The sequence below is a fragment of the Mesocricetus auratus genome, unplaced genomic scaffold (genome assembly GCF_017639785.1).
Source record: "Mesocricetus auratus isolate SY011 unplaced genomic scaffold, BCM_Maur_2.0 Super-Scaffold_100026, whole genome shotgun sequence".
Lineage (NCBI taxonomy): Eukaryota > Metazoa > Chordata > Mammalia > Rodentia > Cricetidae > Mesocricetus > Mesocricetus auratus.
This window is the reverse complement of record NW_024429207.1, coordinates 24,204,423-24,222,909: the sequence shown is the minus strand read 5'-3', so window position 1 is coordinate 24,222,909 and position 18,487 is coordinate 24,204,423. Positions and strand designations below refer to the sequence as shown.

General features: G+C 47.2%; 1 protein-coding gene and 1 pseudogene across 3 annotated transcripts; one reads left to right on the top strand and one right to left on the bottom strand.

The window, feature by feature from the left end:
• On the top strand, nucleotides 1–806 carry LOC101824503 (annotated as a pseudogene).
• A 10,190-nt stretch (nucleotides 807–10,996) lies between these two features.
• Nucleotides 10,997–16,828, bottom strand: Got1l1 (glutamic-oxaloacetic transaminase 1 like 1). Of its 3 annotated transcripts, none has more exons than XM_005066585.3 (9): nucleotides 16,533–16,822; nucleotides 14,723–14,904; nucleotides 14,117–14,228; nucleotides 13,820–13,929; nucleotides 13,523–13,615; nucleotides 13,278–13,428; nucleotides 12,381–12,546; nucleotides 11,435–11,577; nucleotides 10,997–11,223 (listed from the first exon to the last, which is right to left on the bottom strand). In XM_005066585.3, the coding sequence occupies exons 1-9, from the start codon at nucleotides 16,792–16,794 to the stop codon at nucleotides 11,081–11,083; spliced, it is 1,362 nt and encodes a 453-aa protein (XP_005066642.2). In that variant the 5' UTR covers nucleotides 16,795–16,822; the 3' UTR covers nucleotides 10,997–11,080. The 3 variants fall into 3 exon arrangements, with proteins under 3 accessions (XP_005066642.2, XP_040587885.1, XP_040587884.1); XM_040731951.1 differs by having other exon boundaries at nucleotides 14,723–14,915; nucleotides 16,533–16,818; XM_040731950.1 differs by lacking the exon at nucleotides 13,523–13,615 and having other exon boundaries at nucleotides 16,533–16,828.
• Between the last annotated feature and the right edge of the window lie 1,659 nt (nucleotides 16,829–18,487).

The following is an 18,487-nucleotide window of genomic DNA, read 5'->3' as shown; positions in this document are numbered from 1 at the left end:
GCAGACCCGCGTGTGGCACAGGCAAGGACCCTGAAAATAAACAGCCCCTGCTTTGCGAGTCGCTTTCCTGGGTCTGCGTCCGAGTATCCACCGCTGTGGACAGCTCAGACGCCGAAGCTATGAGCAGCAACGAGTGTTTCAAGTGTGGACGACGATCTGGCCACTGGGCCAGGGAATGCCCTACTGGCAGAGGTTGGGGTCATGGAATGAGAAGCCGAGGCAGAGGTGGTTTTACCTCGGATAGAGGGTTCCAGTTTGTTTCCTCATCTCTTCCTGACATCTGTTACCGCTGTGGTGAGTCTGGTCATCTTGCTAAGGATTGTGATCTTCAGGAAGATGAAGCCTGCTATAATTGCGGTAGAAGTGGCCACATTGCCAAGGACTGCAAGGAGCCCAAGAGAGAGGGTGAGCAATGCTGCTACAACTGTGGCAAGCCAGGCCATCTGGCCTCTGACTGTGACCACGCGGATGAGCAGAAGTGCTATTCTTGTGGTGAATTTGGACATATTCAAAAAGACTGCACCAAGGTGAAGTGCTATAGGTGTGGTGAAACTGGTCATGTAGCCATCAATTGCAGCAAGACAAGTGAAGTCAAAACTGTTACCGCTGTGGCGAGTCAGGGCATCTTGCACGGGAATGCACAATTGAGGCTACGGCCTAATTATTTTCCTTTGTCGCCCCTCCTTTTTCTGATTGATGGTTGTATTATTTTCTCTGAATCCTCTTCACTGGCCAAAGGTTGTCAGATAGAGGCTGTTCCCAGGCCAGTGAGCTTTACTTGCAGTGTAAAAGGAGGAAGGGGGGGGGGGGCCGAATTTCTGCATTTAACTACAAAAAAAAGTTTATGTTTAGTTTGGTAGAGGTGTTATGTATAATGCTTTGTTAAAGAACCCCCCTTTCCGTGCCACTGGTGATAGGAATTAATGAATGGGAAGAGTCCAGTCAGACCAATAAGCCCTTCTGGGTTTGAGGGTGTTCCCATGTAGGAGGTAAAACCAATTCTGGAAGCACCTGTGCTTCCATAAATAACATTAATTTTTAGCATAATGACGGCCTTGGATTGTCTGACCTCAGTAGCTATTAAATAACATCAAGTAACATCTGTATCAGGCCCTCATAGAACACACAGTTGAGTGGGAGAGTAAACTGAAAGGACAAATGTGTTGATGGCTATGCCAGGGAAATCGGGATAAAAGCCTAACACAGGAGCAGCCTCATCCCATGCAGATGGTGATGGCAAAGGTGTAGAACACATTTTTTCAAAGACTAAATCTAAAACCCAGAGTAAACATCACTCAGAGTTAGCATAATTTGGAGCTATTCAGGAATTGCAGAGAAATGCATTTTCACAGAAATCAAGATGTTATTTTTGTATACTATATCACTTAGACAACTGTGTTTCATTTGCTGTAATCAGTTTTTAAAAGTCAGATGGAAAAAGCAACTGAAGTCCTAGAAAATAGAAAATGTAATTTTAAACTATTCCAATAAAGCTGGAGGAGGAAGGGGAGTTTGACTAAAAAAAAAAAAAAAACAGTAGGTCAGAGCACACGTGGGAGTGAGTGTTGTCCTTTACCATGTGGGTCCTAGAAACCAAACTCAGGTTGCCAGGCTTGGCAGCAAGCACCTCTGCTTGCTGAGCCATCTCACTGGTTCCTGGTCTTAACCTGCCTATGCAGCTGAGGATGGCCTTGAACTTCAGAACTTCCTGTCTCTGCTTTCCAGGTGTTGGGGTCATGGGATGTGCCACCAAGTCTGATTTATGTGATTCCAGGGACTGAATCAGGGCTTTCTATGTGTTATGCAAACACTCTACCCCTGAGCTACAGTTTAGCCCTAAAATTATTTTGTGTGTGTCTGTGTGTGTATTGCTAAAAATTAATTTGGGAGGTAGAGGCAGGCAGATCTCTGTGAGCTTGAGGCCGGCCTGGTCTACAGAATGAGTTTCAGGGCAGCTAGGACCACACAATGAAACCCTGTCTTGAAATGCCCTCCCCCCAAAAAAGTTGTTTTTTTTGTTTTTCAATACAGGATTTCTTTTGAAAAAAATCCCATGTGCTGGAATTAAAGGCCTGCATCACCCCACTACTCAGCAAGCTACTTCTTAAAAATGAAGTCATTAGGCCAGGAGTATGCCTCACTAGCAGAGTGCACGATCAGCATGTTCTAGGCTTGGCTATGATCTCCAGCACCCTAAGAAAGCAAAGACCCTGGCTCCTACTTGTATTTGATTATTTATTATTATTATTATTATTAATCTATTAATTGTTACTGTTGTTATCATTGATTTTTCAAGGCAAGGTCTCACTGTGTAGCCCTGGTTGTCCTGGAACTCACTCTGTAGATCAGGCTGGCCTTGAACTCAGAGATCTTCCTGCCTCAGCCATCCCACCCACGTGCTGTGACTAAAGGCATGCTCTACCACCGCTAGGCTTTATTTAAGTTATTAATAAGTTATTAATAAGAGTGTGCTGCAGATAATGAAGTTTTCCACCAAAGCATAAAAATTTCCCTGCCATATTATGTTATGTAGTCAGGAATCATTCTGTTGTTGTTTTGTTTTGTTTCAAGACAGGGTCTTTCTGTGTAGCTTTTGTTGTCCTGGAACTGGCTCAGTAGACCAGGATGACCTTGAACTCAGAGATCCACCTGCCTCTGCCTCCTGAGTGCTGGGATTAAGGGCGTGTGCCACCACCGCCCCAGCATAGGAATCACTTTCTGATGAATGAATATCCAGGCTAGCCAGTGCTGTGGATTTCAGTCTCAACCTTTGTCCAGGAGCTCTTCAACCAACATCGTGTTTCAGATGTGTGTGTGATATGTGTATGTGTGTATGATGTGTACATATGTATGTGTATATGATGTGTATATATTTATTTGTGTGAGATGTATGTGTGTATTATGATGTATATATGTATGTATATGCACATATGTGTGTAGAGGTCATATGACAATGTTATGGAGCCTGCTCTTTCTTTCTCCCTTAGCATGGGTTTTGAGGATCTAACTGTCAGGCCTGCATGGCAAGCACCTTTACCCAATGTGCTGGTTGGTATTTTGTCAACGATTCAAGCGAAGGTCACCTGGTAAGAAAGAACGAAAAAAATGCTTCTACCAGCCTGACCTATCAGCAAGCTTGTGGGACATTTCCCTGATTCAGGAGAGCTGTGAGAGGGTCCAGACTGTTATAATATGGCCCAAGGGTGACCTCAGTGGATCCCACGGCGAGTGAGGGACAAACACACCAGGCAGACAGAACTTAAGAAGGAAGTTCTATTAGAAAGAGAAGGGGAAGGGGGAGAGCACTTGCCGTACCATCATGAGGTCAGAGTTCAGATCCCAGCGCCTGCGTAACAAGCCAGGTACCCCACACTCCCGAGACATCTTTCCACTCCCATATTTGTGTGCTGAGTCAGGGCCTCCTGTAGCTCAGGCTGGCTTCGTAGCTGAGAATGGCCTTGAACTCCTGATGCTCCTGACTTCACTCCCCTCACTTCTGCTGGAATTGTTTGTGTACCACAGGCCAGCTACTCTTGCTCATGCCTTCTGAACCTGTCTGTGTTCCATAACAGTAGTGAGGATGATGATGGTGGTGGTGGTGATGATGATGGTTATGATGATGATAAGACTGGAAGTTAAAAATACATCTGAGGAAGCCGGGCGTTGGTGGCTCACACCTTTAATCCCAGCACTTGGGAGGCAGAGGCAGGCGGATCTCTGTGAGTTCGAAGCCAGCCTGGTCTACAAGAGCTAGTTCCAGGACAGCCTCCAAAGCCACAGAGAAACCCTGTCTCAAAAAAAAAAAAACAAAAAAACAAAAAAAAAATACATCTGAGGGGTCATCGGATGGCTCATCGGGTGAAGGCGCTTGCTGCCAAGTTTGATGATCAGAGTTCAATCTCTGGGACAAGCATGATGGAAGGAGAGCTCCAAGTCCCCGAAGTTATCCCCTGAATTCCAGGGCACGGTCTGTCCCGCCCATGTCCCACTCCCACATAATGAACAGAGTGCGTGGAGAGACGGATCATCGGCTTTTTTTTTTTTTTTTTTTTTGGTTTTTTGGTTTTTCGAGACAGGGTTTCTCTGTGGCTTTGGAGGCTGTCCTGGAACTCACTTGGTAATCCAGGCTGGTCTCGAACTCACAGAGATCCGCCTGCCTCTGCCTCCCGAGTGCTGGGATTAAAGGCGTGCGCCACCAACGCCCGGCTCCTGGATATGGTGTTATAGAAGGATGTGAGCAGCTAGTGTGTGCTGGGAACCACAGCTGAGTCCTCTATAAAAGCAGCAAGGGTTCTTGACCACTGAGACAATTCCCCAGCCCCACCTCAGACATATTTCAGAATCAAACCACATTCATATTTGAAAAAAACCAAAAAACAAAACAAAACAAAACAAAAAAACCACCATAACCAGGAGAACCAGGAGATCAGATGCCCTTGTCTGGCCTCCAAAGGCAAGGCACATGTCTGTCTGTCTGTCTGTCTGTCTCTCTCTGTCTCTCTCTCTCTCTGTCTCTGTCTGTTTCTGTCTCTGTGTGTGTGTCTCTCTGCCTCTGTTCTCGATCTCTCTCTGTCTCTCCCTCCCTGTCTCTGTCTCTGTCTCTCTGTCTCTCTGTCTCTGTCTCTCTGTCTCTCTCTGTCTCTCTCTCTCTCTCTCTCTCACACACACACACACACACACACACACGCACACACACACACACACACACACGATCACAGATCCAGCTGCCTTCCTTCCTGGGGCCTACTGAAGAGCTCCAAAAAGCTTAAAAAGGAAGAAAAGTCCTACGTCCCAAACCATATTTGGCTGTGGTCATCAAAGGAGGTAGTTACCAGGCTATAGGTAACCAATTCCCAAGTTCAAAGTTCAGGTTCCTTGTCAGAGCCCAAGTTTGCTAAACAGCGCCACCTGCTGTCTCAAAGCTGGTAACCAGAAAAACCCTCAGACTCAGTTTGAGACTCAAGATGGCAGAGAGAAGGAAGGTAGGACAAACCAGTGGGCCATTGTAACCCCTCTCCAAGAACACCCATCAATTTCCCAGAGCTCTGTGTTCATTTCACCAGCTGGACCACAGTGATTCTCCCACCAACAGCTTACTACTGATTGTAAGGACTCAGGCATTATGCTGGCCTGCCCCTGTCTCCTGCTCTAGTGAAGGCAGAAGGGGGCCCAGAGCCTTGTTTTCCTGCTGGGGTGACTGCCGGGGAAGGCACTGAAGATGGCACCTGCTCTGTCAGGGTACCTCTGCTGTGAAGAGATAACAGCTGGGGTTCGAGGGCTCCAAGAGCTCCTGCTGTTGCATATACATTTCCTGTGTGTGCGAGAATCTGTGTTTTTCTAGGGACATTGGTCCTTCCCTTAGGTGAGAAAGGCTAAGCGCCACCAGATACGCATCTGGGGTTTTCATTTGCCTCACGCTCCTTTCTGGGAGAATCAAAGGCTACGAGTGACAGACACGTCCTACGGTGCCACCACTTTGTATGGTTGTGGACTGAGGAAATCTAAGAGTACAAAGGACATCACAAAGGTGAAATCGGAATGAAGAGCTAGGAAGATGGAAGTGGTGTGATAGATGGATTCCAATCTGCAGACACACCGGCAGGAGTGACACACACCCAGAGTCTAGCACCTTGCAGGCTGAGGGGGGAAGATTGTGAGCTCAAGGCTAGCCCGGCTGTGTAGCGAGACCCTATTTCACAAAATAAAAACAACCAACTTTTCGGACATTCATTGGAAGTTGGAGGAGCAATAAGGCCACTCAGCTGTCGTCTCTAACTCATCTTGACCCTGGGGCTCTTTACAGTCCTTCCTGGAGACTTTGGGGACACTGGGGCTTTCTGGAAGAGTCTTGCTAACTCATCCTGTACTCACCCTGAGTCAGACTCAATATAAGTGACCTAACTGAGCTTGTCTGCCCTCCCCAGACATGTAAAAGAGCATTGTCCTCATTTTTCATTGGAAAAATAACTTAGAACAGGTAACTTCTCTAGTGTCCAACAGAGCAGGACAGAACACAGATTTGAACCCAGGACTGTCTCACTCCTAAGCACACTTTCCAAATCACCAGACTTTCCTTTTTAAATAAAGTTGTACAAAAATGTAGAAAAGCTGATTTTCCTTCATTATAGAATCCTCTATCTAGGAAACTCATTTTCATTGGAGGAACACAAGAAAGTTGCTGGGCTGGTGATGCCTCAAACCATTGTTCTACAGACACAGACACAGATGCACACAGACACACAGATACACACACACACACACACTCACACACACCACTTACACAGGGTTTCTTATCCCTGGCTGGCCTTGGATCTTGAACTTTTGATCTCCCGACTTCCACCTCAGCCAGCTGCTGAGATTTCAGGCGTGCAGCCACCACACCCTTATGCCCTTCTGGTGCCTGCTAAGCAAGCATTCTAGCAACCGAGCTACGTCTCCTGCATTCCAAACCGCTTCCTAAAGCAGGATTGTATTGAGTGAAGAGCACAGAGTCTGGCCACATTGCCTGTGTTAACCAGGGTTCTCAAGAGGAAAAGAATTGATAGGATGAATATGTTACAAAGGGGGAGCTATTGGAATGGTTAACATGGCTGCCTGCACACTGGAGAAACGAAGAGTTCTGGTAGCTGCAGGCTGGATCCCTTGTCACTTCCAATCTGGTGCTGAAGTCCTGGAGAATTCCCGGAGAGCTACCGGGCCTCAGTCCATCTTGGAAGGCCAAAGAGGCTGGATTGTTAGTGAAGGAATGGTAGCAGCAGCAGCAGCAGCAGCAGCAGTAAGGTAGATGCAATCACCAGTAAGGAGAACAGCCAGTAGGCAAAGGGACACTGCTTCCCCCCCCCCAGACTTTGTTATATCTGGGCTGCCTTCAGAAGGTGATGTCCATGCTGGGGATTGGGGTGGGTGAGGGGCAGTAGGGACAGGATCTTCTCTGTTGAGTTACTCCTTTCAGAAAATAATTCACCCATGAGATCCAGTCAAACTGACAGCCAAGATCAACTATAGGACTGCCCCAGGCCTTCAGGAGGCTTGAGAACCTATAAACGAGCCAGACAGGGAGGAAATAGCTGCATTCTTAGCCAGCCAGGGACTCTGGAGAAAGAGACAGAGAGACGTCATAGGGGGCTGCTAAGTATGCTGTGTGGAGCAAATTCACTTCTCCGTGACCTGGGTCAGATTTGTAGGGACTCAGGGACGTGTTGGCCTTGTGGGGAAGAGAGGACAGAACTCAGGCTGCTGGCAGAGGCCCGCCACTTCTCGGTGCTTGGCATCTGCTTGTCTCTTAGAGTCAGTACCTGGGGGCAGGGTGGCGGGGTCGATAGGTGCTGCCCGGCAGAGGCAGTGTGAGGGCTACTGTTATGTCTTAAGTTGCGGGGGGGGGGGGTGTGATGACTAAAATTAGGATTAATTACTGTACTTAAATCTATAACACAAAAGTGTCTTTAACCTGTAAGCCCCACTTGCCCAAGGACAGGTAACTTGCTTGAACGCTGGGGGGCTGTTGTTCATGTAAGACAACAGGCCGTGTGTTTTAACTTCCGCAAACAAGTTTGGTTGCCTCAACTTCACAGGATATGCTTGATCACTCTGAAGGTAACATTTCTGTAGCCACCAGGTGAGGCTGCCCCTGAAGTTCAAGTTATAGGAAAGTCATTTCTTAGTTCTTGGTTTCCTTCGGCAGGCAACAGGTTTCTTAGTTCTATGGAATGCTGTGGAGTCCATTCCCACTCTGCTGTGTTTAAATTCTGTTCAGCCTGATGGGATGCAGCTCTTTATCAAGTAGGTGTCCCCAAGGCAGCAGGTATTGTTAATACCACTGGCAAGAATAAGGCCACTATCACATTTTTGAGTCAAATTTGAAGCAAGCTGTATTAAATACTGGCCAGGATGATGGACACTGACCAGGTCTATACCTGGGATTCCCAGAGAATGGTCATGAATTACGTTAGCCCGGTGTCTACGTACTTCCCACCTTCATCCAATGGGGGCAAGCATACGCCCTGCAGACCTGCTTGGAACAGGGCATGCGCTGAGGTGATGTACGAGAGCCCATGATGTTGAAAAAGAGGGAGTAATGGGGTGGAAAGCAACTGGGTTGGTGTGCTAGTCAGGGTTCGCTCTAGGAACAGATATTATAGAATGAATATATGAATGAATATATTAATTATACATGTTATATACATATAACTAAAAGTGTGAATGAATATATATATATATATATACTCACATATATATTCATTCATTCCATAAGTGAAAAGTGTGATTGAGCAGGGTGGTAAAAATGACAATGGTAACAATTCATCTATGCGTTATCAAATGAATTGACGACATGTTAAATGACATGTTGGACCTGAACCTCTTAGGACAGTACAGCTCTGCCGTTCATGACCTCTATGGCAGCACAGTAACCACTAACAAAGCAGCTAGCGACTATTAATGCCCTCTGAGGTTTACTGACCATTTGTGGAACCTATACCTGCCTGTCTCTAGTGTCTTGGGCTGAGCTGCTCATGTGGATGGGCAGGTATTTCCCGAAGTAAAATGCTTCCCCTCCCGTTCTAAGTCCACTCCATAATGCAGCAATTGAAATAGTAGCATTGCCCACTTAAGGCCATTTCTAACAAGTCAGTTATTTTTAGTCCTTTCACGTGGCCCATGGCGTATGTGCCTGTGCTTTTACATTCTTGTTATTGTCTTATTATTTTTGAGACAAGATGTGATGGTTGATCTCAAATGTGAACTTGAGAAGATCTAGAATTGCTTGGGAAGTGGGCCTCTGGGTATGCCTGTGAGAGGTTATCTTGATTAGGTTAATTGACTTAAGACGAGTCCCCCCACTAGGGTGGTTCCATTCCCTGGCCTGAGAGTCTGTATAAACAGGAGAACATGACCTGAGAATAAGCATTGTTACTGTCTACTCCTCGACTGGGGAAACAACATGTCCAGCAGGAAAATCACCCTCGTTCAAAACATGCAGGTACAGTAGGACCTGTGTTTAAGGAGTGAAGCAAGAGCCCCGCCTCCACATAATTTCTTCTACCATCCCAGCTAGCCACTAGCTCACATACCTGTAGCCTACTTACTGGCTTTATGGATGAATGCACCCCACCCAACATGTTGACCTCAGCACCAGCCACCGTCGCTTCCTGTCCTCTGCCTTCTTAAGGATTCTGTGCCACACTGGCCTCTCGACTTTCCGATCTGTCATTTGTATGTATGTATGATGTATGTAATATATTCTTGAGGTTTCATTCTGTATGCATGTACTTTTTTTTTTTTTTTTTGGTTTTTACGAGGCAGGGTTTCTCTGTATTGTTTTGGAGGCTTTCGGTCCAGCCTGGCCTCGAACTCACAGAGATCCGCCTGCCTCTGCCTCCCGAGTGCTGGGATTAAAGGCATGCGCCACCACCGCCCGGCGCATGTACATTTTTATATGTTTTTTTGAGAAAGGGTCATGTCTACATATAGCTTAGGCCTGCTTTGAACTTGCAATCCTCCTGCCTCAACCTCCCAAGGGCTAGTATTACAGATGTATTCTATTCTATGACAAAAATTGAGTAATAGTTTGACATAGAATAAATTGGCATATTTAAAGCCTACTATCTGATGAGTTTTGATGTATGTATGTGTGCATTTGCGAGTCTGTCACCAAAGGTCCTTTTCTTGTATTCATTGGTGGTCCCCACCCATCCCCCTGCCTCTAAACTCCCCTCCCTTTCCAAGACAACCACCCGTCTTTTGCTCATTTGGAAGCACCGTATTATTCTGGATGTGGAGGTGCATCCTTTCAATCCTACACTTGGGAGACCAGGATGGGAAGAGCTCTGTGAGTTTGAGGCCAGCCTGGTGCAGTTCCATACTGCTCCTGCAGAGGGCCACAGTTTGGTTTCCAGCACCCACTTTGGGTGACTCACAGCCAACTGTGACTCTAGCTCCTGGGAGAGGTCTCTGGCCTCCACTGTACCTGCTCTCATGGCAGGCTTTGAGGTTTCGAAAGTTCATGCCAGGCCTATCTCTTTCTCTTTTCTTTCAGCTTGTGGACCAGAATACAAGCTCTTAGCTACTGCTCCAGTGCCATGGCTGCCTGCAGACATGCCCCCTGCCATGGCGGTCATGGACTAGAGTTCCGAAGCAGTAAACACATTGCCAATTAAATGCTTTATAAGTTGTCTTGGCATGATGTCTGCCCACAGCAATAGAATGGCAACTAAGACAGCCATCTATTACAGAGTACTTACATACTGTGAGGATGTGTTGCTCTCATCGGTTTAGTAAAAAAAAATGGGTCAATAGCTAAGTAGGCTTTTTCAGACAGAGAACACTGGGAAGGAGGGCGTAGATGCCAGGAGATGCAGAGGGCAGAAAGATGAACTTACCGTGCCAAGGAGAGGTAAAGCCAAAAGTCACGTGAAAACACGTAGATCAATGGAAATGGGTTGCTTTAAGTTGTATGAGCTAGTTAGTAATAAGCCTAAGTTACCGGCCAAGCTTTCATAATTAATAATAAGTCTCCAAGTTGTTTTTTTTGTGAGTTGGTGGTTCAACCAAAAGTCTGCCTACAGCTGTTCAACTTTGATGTCTTTCAAAATTAATCCTGGCAAAGTAATTTTAAGTGTTTACACATGAATTTTGGTTCGGCTTTTGGATTTTTCAAACATGATTGTCATATTAGGAAACTATTTGAGTACAACTTGGCTTGTGTTTCTGGAAGAAACACCAGATGAATGTGTACAACTATACACACACACACACACACACACACACACCCCACACTTCTCAAAATCTATTGACTTCTGTTTATTTTGTTACTAGCCACATGGCTACGAACTGAACTATGTCCTATGAGGGTAATTGTTCTTGTACACACAGCCCCCCTCCAATTTCCTGGAGATGGAATCTAGGGCTCCGTGTATGCTTGGCACGTGTTGCACTGAAACCCCATCCCCCAGGCCAGCACATCGCCACATAAATAAATGAAAGGGTAAGCATAGCAATGAATAATTAATTCAGTATTTTGTTTCAAAGACGACATAAAGCTTTCGTTCCAATCAGGGTCAACCTTGAGAAGACAGCCCTGCTCTCAGCCCTCCGTGAGCATCACTGCCTCATGGATGCTCTGTGTGATGTAGTCTATGTTCCTGTTGTTGATGCAAGTGAAGTTGATCCGGCTGCTCTTGGGGACGTAGATATGCTTCTTCGTGGTCAGGAACTCCACCTGTTGGTCTGTGACAATCACAGGACTCAGAATTCCTCTCAAGCCCAGGCAGAATTAAAGGCAAAGAAGTGTCGGCATCTGTGGGGGCCTATAAAGGTCCAAGGGTGTGAGGAAAGCCCAGAGCAAAGCTGCAGACGGATCATCCAGTCAGGGCTTGCTCAGCCTTAAAACACAGGTCTGAGGTCAGGGAGGGGCGAGTCGCCCGGTGCTGGAACTTACAGTTGAGGCCCAGATAACCGTGGGAGCCACTCTGTTCGGTGATGTGATTCCAGGACCCAGGGGTCCCCAGGAGTCGCAGCTTCTCTTTCACCTTCTCCTTGATCAACATGATGTTCTCCACAACACCTTGTAGACTCTGCTTCCTGCCAAGGCAAGAAGCAAGAGATGGGACCTCGGATCTCCCTGCTTCCCAATGTGGCGTCCACTCCTTCCACCTTGCCACACCCTGACCCGTGTCAGGAAGCACACGGATGAAACTTGGGCTCCGTGGCACCTACAGTGGGAAGGAGGTTTGATTCTGCTGTAGTTTGGGTCTTAAACGTCTCCTAAAAGCCTGTGTGTTAAAGGCTGTGTCACTGTCGGTTGTGGGAGGAAGTTAGGTCATGGGGAGGGGGGCGCTATCACGGCTCTTCCTTCATTATCTCTGTTGCTCTCTGGACATCACGAGGTGAACATTTGTTATCCCAAACTCCACCACAGTGCGTTGCCTTACTACAACATCAAGCAACACTTTCAAGTGAACTTCCAAAACTGAGAGTGAACATAAAACCTTTCTTTTCTCGGGGAGGGGTGTTAATCATTTCAAGCATTTTGTTATTAGTAACAGGAAGCTGAGTAATCCAGGCCCCATATTAATTTAAGCATGCAAAGAAACCCCCCAGATTTTTCTAGCTGAGTGTGTGTCGGGGGGGGGCGCTTGGTGGTCAGAGGATAATAAAGGTGCCATTGTCCATTCCTGCAAGGCAGGGAAACCTTTGGTGTAGTTAGAGCCACGATATACCACGGAAGGCCCTCAGTAAAATTCGATGAATGTGAGATGAATGAGTGGTATAAAGACGACCATAGGAGAAGCAGGAGAGTCCAAGTGACTCCTGTGAGCCAGTCAGTCTGTAGGACTACAAGAGCCCTAGCCACCCTCTCTTGCCCAGACCCTCCTACCCCTTACCACTCTCCAAACAGAGCAGGGTTACAGAGGATGGAAGTGATGATCCGGGCGCCTGTGGCAGGAGGGTTTCCCCACAGGGCCCGTACATAGTTCATCAGCTGGGAGAGGACGCACAGTAGGTTCCGGTTGCTGAGGGCTGCCACGACGAGGACCCCCACACCTTCATCTGCAGCATTGAGAAGACAGCCTCAACCTCAGGCTCCTCCCTTACGTTCAGAATCTCACCTATACCTCTCCCTCCAACCTTGTAGGAGAAAGGGCTAAACTGCGGAGCTGCCAGCTCAGCCCAGAGCGGTATTTGACCCCAAAGTCCGAGCCTCTTTTTGCTGAAAGAGTATCCATAAGCCAGAGTGTGTAAGGGAGAGAGAGAGAGAGATTTGCCAAGTACTTCCTCCTCATTTTCCAGCCGAGGAGGCAGAGGTCTGAGAGGTTAGAATTTTAACTAGAACAGGCATGGGTAACTTGGGTACTGGGTTTAGTCACAGAGCCCAACTTCTGGCATAATGGTATTCTTTTCTGCGTGCACTGTGGTTTCTCTGGAGTATTAGCCTCCTTCCAAGGGATTAAGTGATGTCAAAAACATCTATGGAAGAGGGTAGGAAAGGGTAGTGAGGAAAATATGAGAAAGTACAGTGTCTGGGGTGTGTGTGTGTGTGTGTGAGAGAGAGAGAGAGAGAGACAGAGAGAGAGACAGAGAGAGAGACAGAGAGAGAGACAGAGACAGACAGACAGACAGACAGACAGACAGACACAGAGATATACACCCACACATAGAGAACATTATAAGAAACTACTTTGTAATCTCACTAAAAAAAATCAAACCAGCATCACTCGGGTGGATATACAACAATTTTGTCCCCCATTTCTCTTGTCTGTACCCGTCTGCCCATACCATACCATAAATGCCAAAATTCTTGGACAGAGATTGGCTGCAGAAAAACTCAAGCCCTAGAGACACAAAGTACTGTAAGAGTCTGGTGTCTTCTTCCAGGTTCCCAGTGGATAGACCTTGGCAGGGAATGTCAAAGAATGGGAATATCTGCTTTTTCTGCAAAAGAAAAAAGGAAACCAAATGTATGAGGCCGCTGCTGGGGAGAAGCAGGTGTGAAAGGAGGGGCTATGTGGCAAGAAGCCATCCTGACCTTAATGATGGACATCAGCTTTGTCCACTGGTTTTTCGAGAACCTGCAGTCAATAATGTTCCCAATCACAAGGATACTGTCAGCTGGGGTATGCTGTAGGAAACACTGTCTCGTCAAGGGGCCACCTCTACCGTGAGGGAGGTAACACCAGAGGAGAAATAATGTCTTAGGTTTGTTCCCACTAAAAATAACCTGTCAAATCCAAGCCCAGCAAAGGCCTAGAGTGTGTGTGTGTGTGGGGGGGGGTAGGCGATAAACCAGGTATATGGGAGACAATCCTGAGTGGGGACCCCCTACCTCCATCGCTTCGAAAAACATGCTGGTGTCTGTGCACAGCTTCTTGGGGTTCCAGATGACATATTCATAAACTGTAAAGCCCATGTCCTGGAAGATGAGTCCATACTGTTCTGTGGGAACACAGACCGAAATGGAGAAACAGAGGCAGATACCAGAGAGCAGGGTGAGGGTTACTGACTGATGGTAGGAATAGCAGGAGAAGGATGGACATAGCTTGGCACAGCCACCATTATTCTCCTGACACACAGTGAGGCAAGAGTGGAGATTACACACAGGACAGGAATTGGCAGCACTTACCCTTTTGACACGAGATGATACTAACAGTTTTCAAATTCTTACGCCATGTCCGGAGAAACTGGGCCCCGAGCTGGAAGGCCCCACTGTCACCAACAGTGTGCACACCCCCTACCTGTCAGCAAGCAGCAGGTGGAAGGAACATTTTACAGGAGCGGTGGTAACCCTAGCACACCCCAGACTCAGACTTATGTCTTATTTTTGGTGCTAGAGTTGAACTGAAAACCTTGCACATGCTGAGCCTTCCAGCTCTCTTCCTTGCTTTTTCCTTTTATATCGAAATGATCTCCCCTCCTCCCCCCAGACAGGGGTTCTCTGTGTAACAGTTGCTCTGGCTGTCCTGGAACTTGCTCTGTAGACCAGGCTGGCCTCAAACCCACAGAGATCCACCTGCCTCTGTCTCCCGAGTGCTGGGAGCAAAGGAGTGCACCACCACCTCCCAGTTTATTTATAGCTTTTGAAGCAGCAGCGTGAGTGGGTGCAACTGAGTGACTGAGTGAGGATTTAGGTTTGGCTCCCAGCTCTGCTGTCAGAGTCTTGGAACCGCCTTTGTCAAGGTGGAGGCCCCTGCATGGTCATTCAACCCGACATCTCCTCTCCGTGTCTCACCCTTTTCTCTGCAATGGCTTGGCTGTGCTTTCCAAAGAGGAGTTCCAAGGCAGCTTGGATGAATGATTTCATGCCCATCATGGGTAAGTACTCATAGTTCAGAGAGGGGTCCTGTACAATCTGCAGGCGAGTCTTGCGCACCACAAAAGAAACCCAGGGACAGCCTTCATCGGTCATGCAGACTGTGGAGAAACTTCAAAGGGAGTTCTGGATGCCCAACCTCTTGGGCTCCGGGGCTGGACTTGGCAGTAGCCCATAACCCACAAGTCTGGTCTGTTGCTTCTTGGGGCTTTGGAAAGTACCCATGAAAGCTTACCCCTCGGTCCCTCCCCTTCTGACTTCTTTATTTTCTTTCTTTCTTTCTTTTTTTTTTTGGTTTTTCGAGACAGGGTTTCTCTGTGTCTTTGGAGGCTGTCCTGGAACTAGCTCTTGTAGACCAGGCTGGCCTCGAACTCACAGAGATCCGCCCGCCTCTGCCTCCCGAGTGCTGGAATTAAAGGCGTGCGCCACCAACGCCCGGCCCTGACTTCTTTATTTTCATAAAACAGAGTGCTGTTAGTGGTTGTGTTTAAAAAACAAAACACAACAGCAAGCGCCTCAGCTAAGTCAAGCAGGATGATCACTTTCAGGCCAGCCTGGTCCGTAGTGAGTTTCAGACCAGCCTGAGCTATATAACAAGATAGGGTCTCAAAAACAAAAATACAACAAAATGGAGCATCAACCAAGGCAGCTGCAACCTATGTATTTTAAAGGTTATGATTTACATACAAAATGAATTCGGCGTTCAAGAAGTGAAAGTATGCCCCTGACTTCCATGATGGTGAGGCCTGATTCCATATAAGAAGGGCTCTTTGTGTCTTTCTCCACCTCTTTTTGTGTGTCTCTGCCTGTCTGTCTGTCTGCCTTCCCTTGCCTTCTCCCTTTCTCTAGTATCAAGAAGCCCAGACTGGCCTTGAACTTGCTTTGTAGCTGAGAATGACTTTGAACACCTGACCCTCCATCCCTCAGGTGCTGCGATTACAGGTGAGTGCCATTCCTGGTTTATCTGCTAGGGACTGAATGAAGGGCTTCAGGAATCTATCAGTTGAGACACATCCCCTCAGAAGGCTTAATTTCTTGATTCAAGAATGTGAGCGTTGGGAGGGGGAGATAGTTCCATGGTTAAGAGTAAATATTGCCCTGAAGAGAACTCAAGTTCAGTTCTCAGCAGTTACATCAGCTAGCTCATCGCCACAGCTGGGGGAGGGAATCAATGCCTCTGGCTGCCTTGTACACTTACACTCTCTCTCTCTCTCTCTCTCTCTCTCTCTCTCTCTCTCTCTCTCTCTCTCTCTCTCATACACACACACACACACAATTAAAAAATCTTAAAAACAAAACAAAATAAAAACAAAAAACAACAAAAAGAGAGAAGCAAAGTGTGGTGGTGCCTTCAGCACTGGGAGAAGGAGGCAGGGCAAGAATCTGTTCAAGGTAATTTTCAGCTACAGTGTGAGTTCAAGGCCGCCCTGATTTACGTGGACTTGCTAAAAACAAACAACAAGCAAATAAACAGAGAGAACTGGGAATGACAAGGGGGGGATGCAGGGGCAGATAAAGAAAAGGTGAGAGGCAGAAGACTTGGCTCCTCCCAAATACCCAGAAGTCCCTAGCAAAGGGCTCTGGGCATGGGATGACTTGGAACCCTCACTGCTCTTCTATGCTCTGCAGCGGCATGGGCTATTCCTCATTCCTGCACTGGAGGCACTGCCCACTTGCAGACAGTCAAAATGTGCAGAAAATCTTGAACCCTGAAATGATGGATTCCTACCTCTGTAGGCCAGGAACAGCTTGTTAGAATAATCATCTTGCTTGTAGATCTTTAGTAAACTGCCTTCTAGCTTCTGGGCTTGGGGTATGTCCCTGAACACAGAAAGACTAGTCATAGCTGAGTGTTTATGAAACCAATAACTGTGACCCTGCCTCAGGGCTCTTTCTCCCAGAACCTTGGCCCCTCCAATGCAGATACTATGGGCAACAGAGCAACAGAACCTTAGGACTTCCAGTCTCCATGGTGGCAAGTTCAGGGTCATGGGAACATTCCATGACACTGGGAGAGTAGGCAGTAGGGAGGAATGATGAAGGACATGGGATTCCAGGAACTTTCCCCCCACCTAACTTACTGCCTTCTGTAGCCCCAAGCCATCCAACTGAAATAACAAGCCAGTCTCTAGAAAGTAGGAAAATCCTGGCAGTCATCAAGCTAGGTAGGGCTTCCCCAACAGAAGCAAACATCCCAAGGCACACAACAGTGCCAGTCAAGGGATACATTATCACTTCCCCTCCCCCAGGCCTAGACAGGGTTTCTCTGTGTAGCTTTGGAGAAGGGATACATTTTCTACTTCCATTTTGCAAGGGGTTAGGTAAGAGCTCAAATCACACTATGGTATGAATAGAGAAAATAAAAATTTCTTTCCAGTGCTGGGCATTGAACTCAGGGCCTGAATCACATTCTTCAAAGACCTCAAGATTTAAAAGCAGTACAAGGTGGTTCTGATTTTTTGTAAGCTTTGTAGCTTGGATGGAAAGGTATCTAGGCAGTCAAGGAATACCACAGTCACTGTAAGTGTAGTAGCTTATGATTCCGCTCCAGGGAAAGGAGGAGGGTTCCCACAAGGGAGGGTTTCCCCAGCACAGTGGAAAAGTGTTACAGCTCTGTTCAGGTCCCCCTGCAGTGTAACAATTTTGCCCCCTAAGGGAAAGTGTTACAGTTTTGCTCTGCTCTGGCTCTGGCAAAAGTTGGGCTCTGCAAAAAAAAAAAAGAAAAAAAAAAAAGTTACTCTGTGCAATAAACTTCACTCAAGAGATTTATTGGGAAGGAAGAATGCAAGAGGGCGGCTGCCTCCAGCGTGAGAAGCAGCAGCAAACTGAACAGGGTGCTGAGCTTATACAGGGTTTCTTGGGGGAGAAGGGTGGGGAGCTTCAGGGAGGCTTGGAGTGGAAATCTATTCCACTCTGCCACAAATTCGGGAGAGCCCAAGATTCCTGTTGTCTTTTTTTTTTTTTTTTTTTGGTTTTTCGAGACAGGGTTTCTCTGTGGCTTTGGAGGCTGTCCTGGAACTCGCTCTGTAGACCAGGCTGGTCTCGAACTCACAGAGATCCGCATGCCTCTGCCTCCCGAGTGCTGGGATTAAAGGCATGCTCCACCAACAACCGGCTCCTGTTGTCTTTTAGATGTCAGCTAATAGCTGCTGGATAGCCTGGCCTTTGTAGAGAATGACTCCTATCTAAATAACAATAGACTTGGGCCAGGGCAAGTCTACACCCGCCCTGAAGGCTAGTGCTGGGGTAAAGGTGCCTGAAGGCTTGAGTACTTGCTGCAAAGGAGTATTTTTAGGATTAATGGAAATCATTGCTATCTGCCCTTTATACTTGATAATAGATGTCCTCTGCCATTGCCCCCACCTTTGGGTGGTTAATTAAATGATGCAACAATAACCTGGGCACCCTCAGTATTAACTGATTGCCTCCTGTTATGATCAGATGTCTCCATCTTTTCTTTAACCTTTGGATAGCTAGCTTTGCCTCATCCACACTCCCCGACTCAGGGCAGGACCCGGGGTTGTTCGGCTGGTTCTGATCATAGCCCTGAAGACATCAGTCCGAGGCAAGTGACTCCCAAATATGGGGCTAATATAGATGGCACTGGTGGTAGGTAGGGTTTTGTGGCCTGACTCTGGGACAAGGTCAGGGATTGGTGGGATTTCAAGCCCTGGCCCTGGGGTC

Excerpts from the sequence above, each read along its gene's own strand:
- Got1l1 (XM_005066585.3), bottom strand. The coding sequence starts at position 16,794 with ATGACCCTGAACTTGCCACCATGGAGACTGGAAGTCCTAAGGTTCTGT. Across the intron at positions 13,429-13,522 it reads AGCTGATGTCCATCATTAAG|AAAAAGCAGATATTCCCATT; the intron begins GTCAGGATGGCT and ends TTTCTTTTGCAG. Across the intron at positions 12,547-13,277 it reads CAAGAATTTTGGCATTTATG|ATGAAGGTGTGGGGGTCCTC; the intron begins GTATGGTATGGG and ends TCAATGCTGCAG.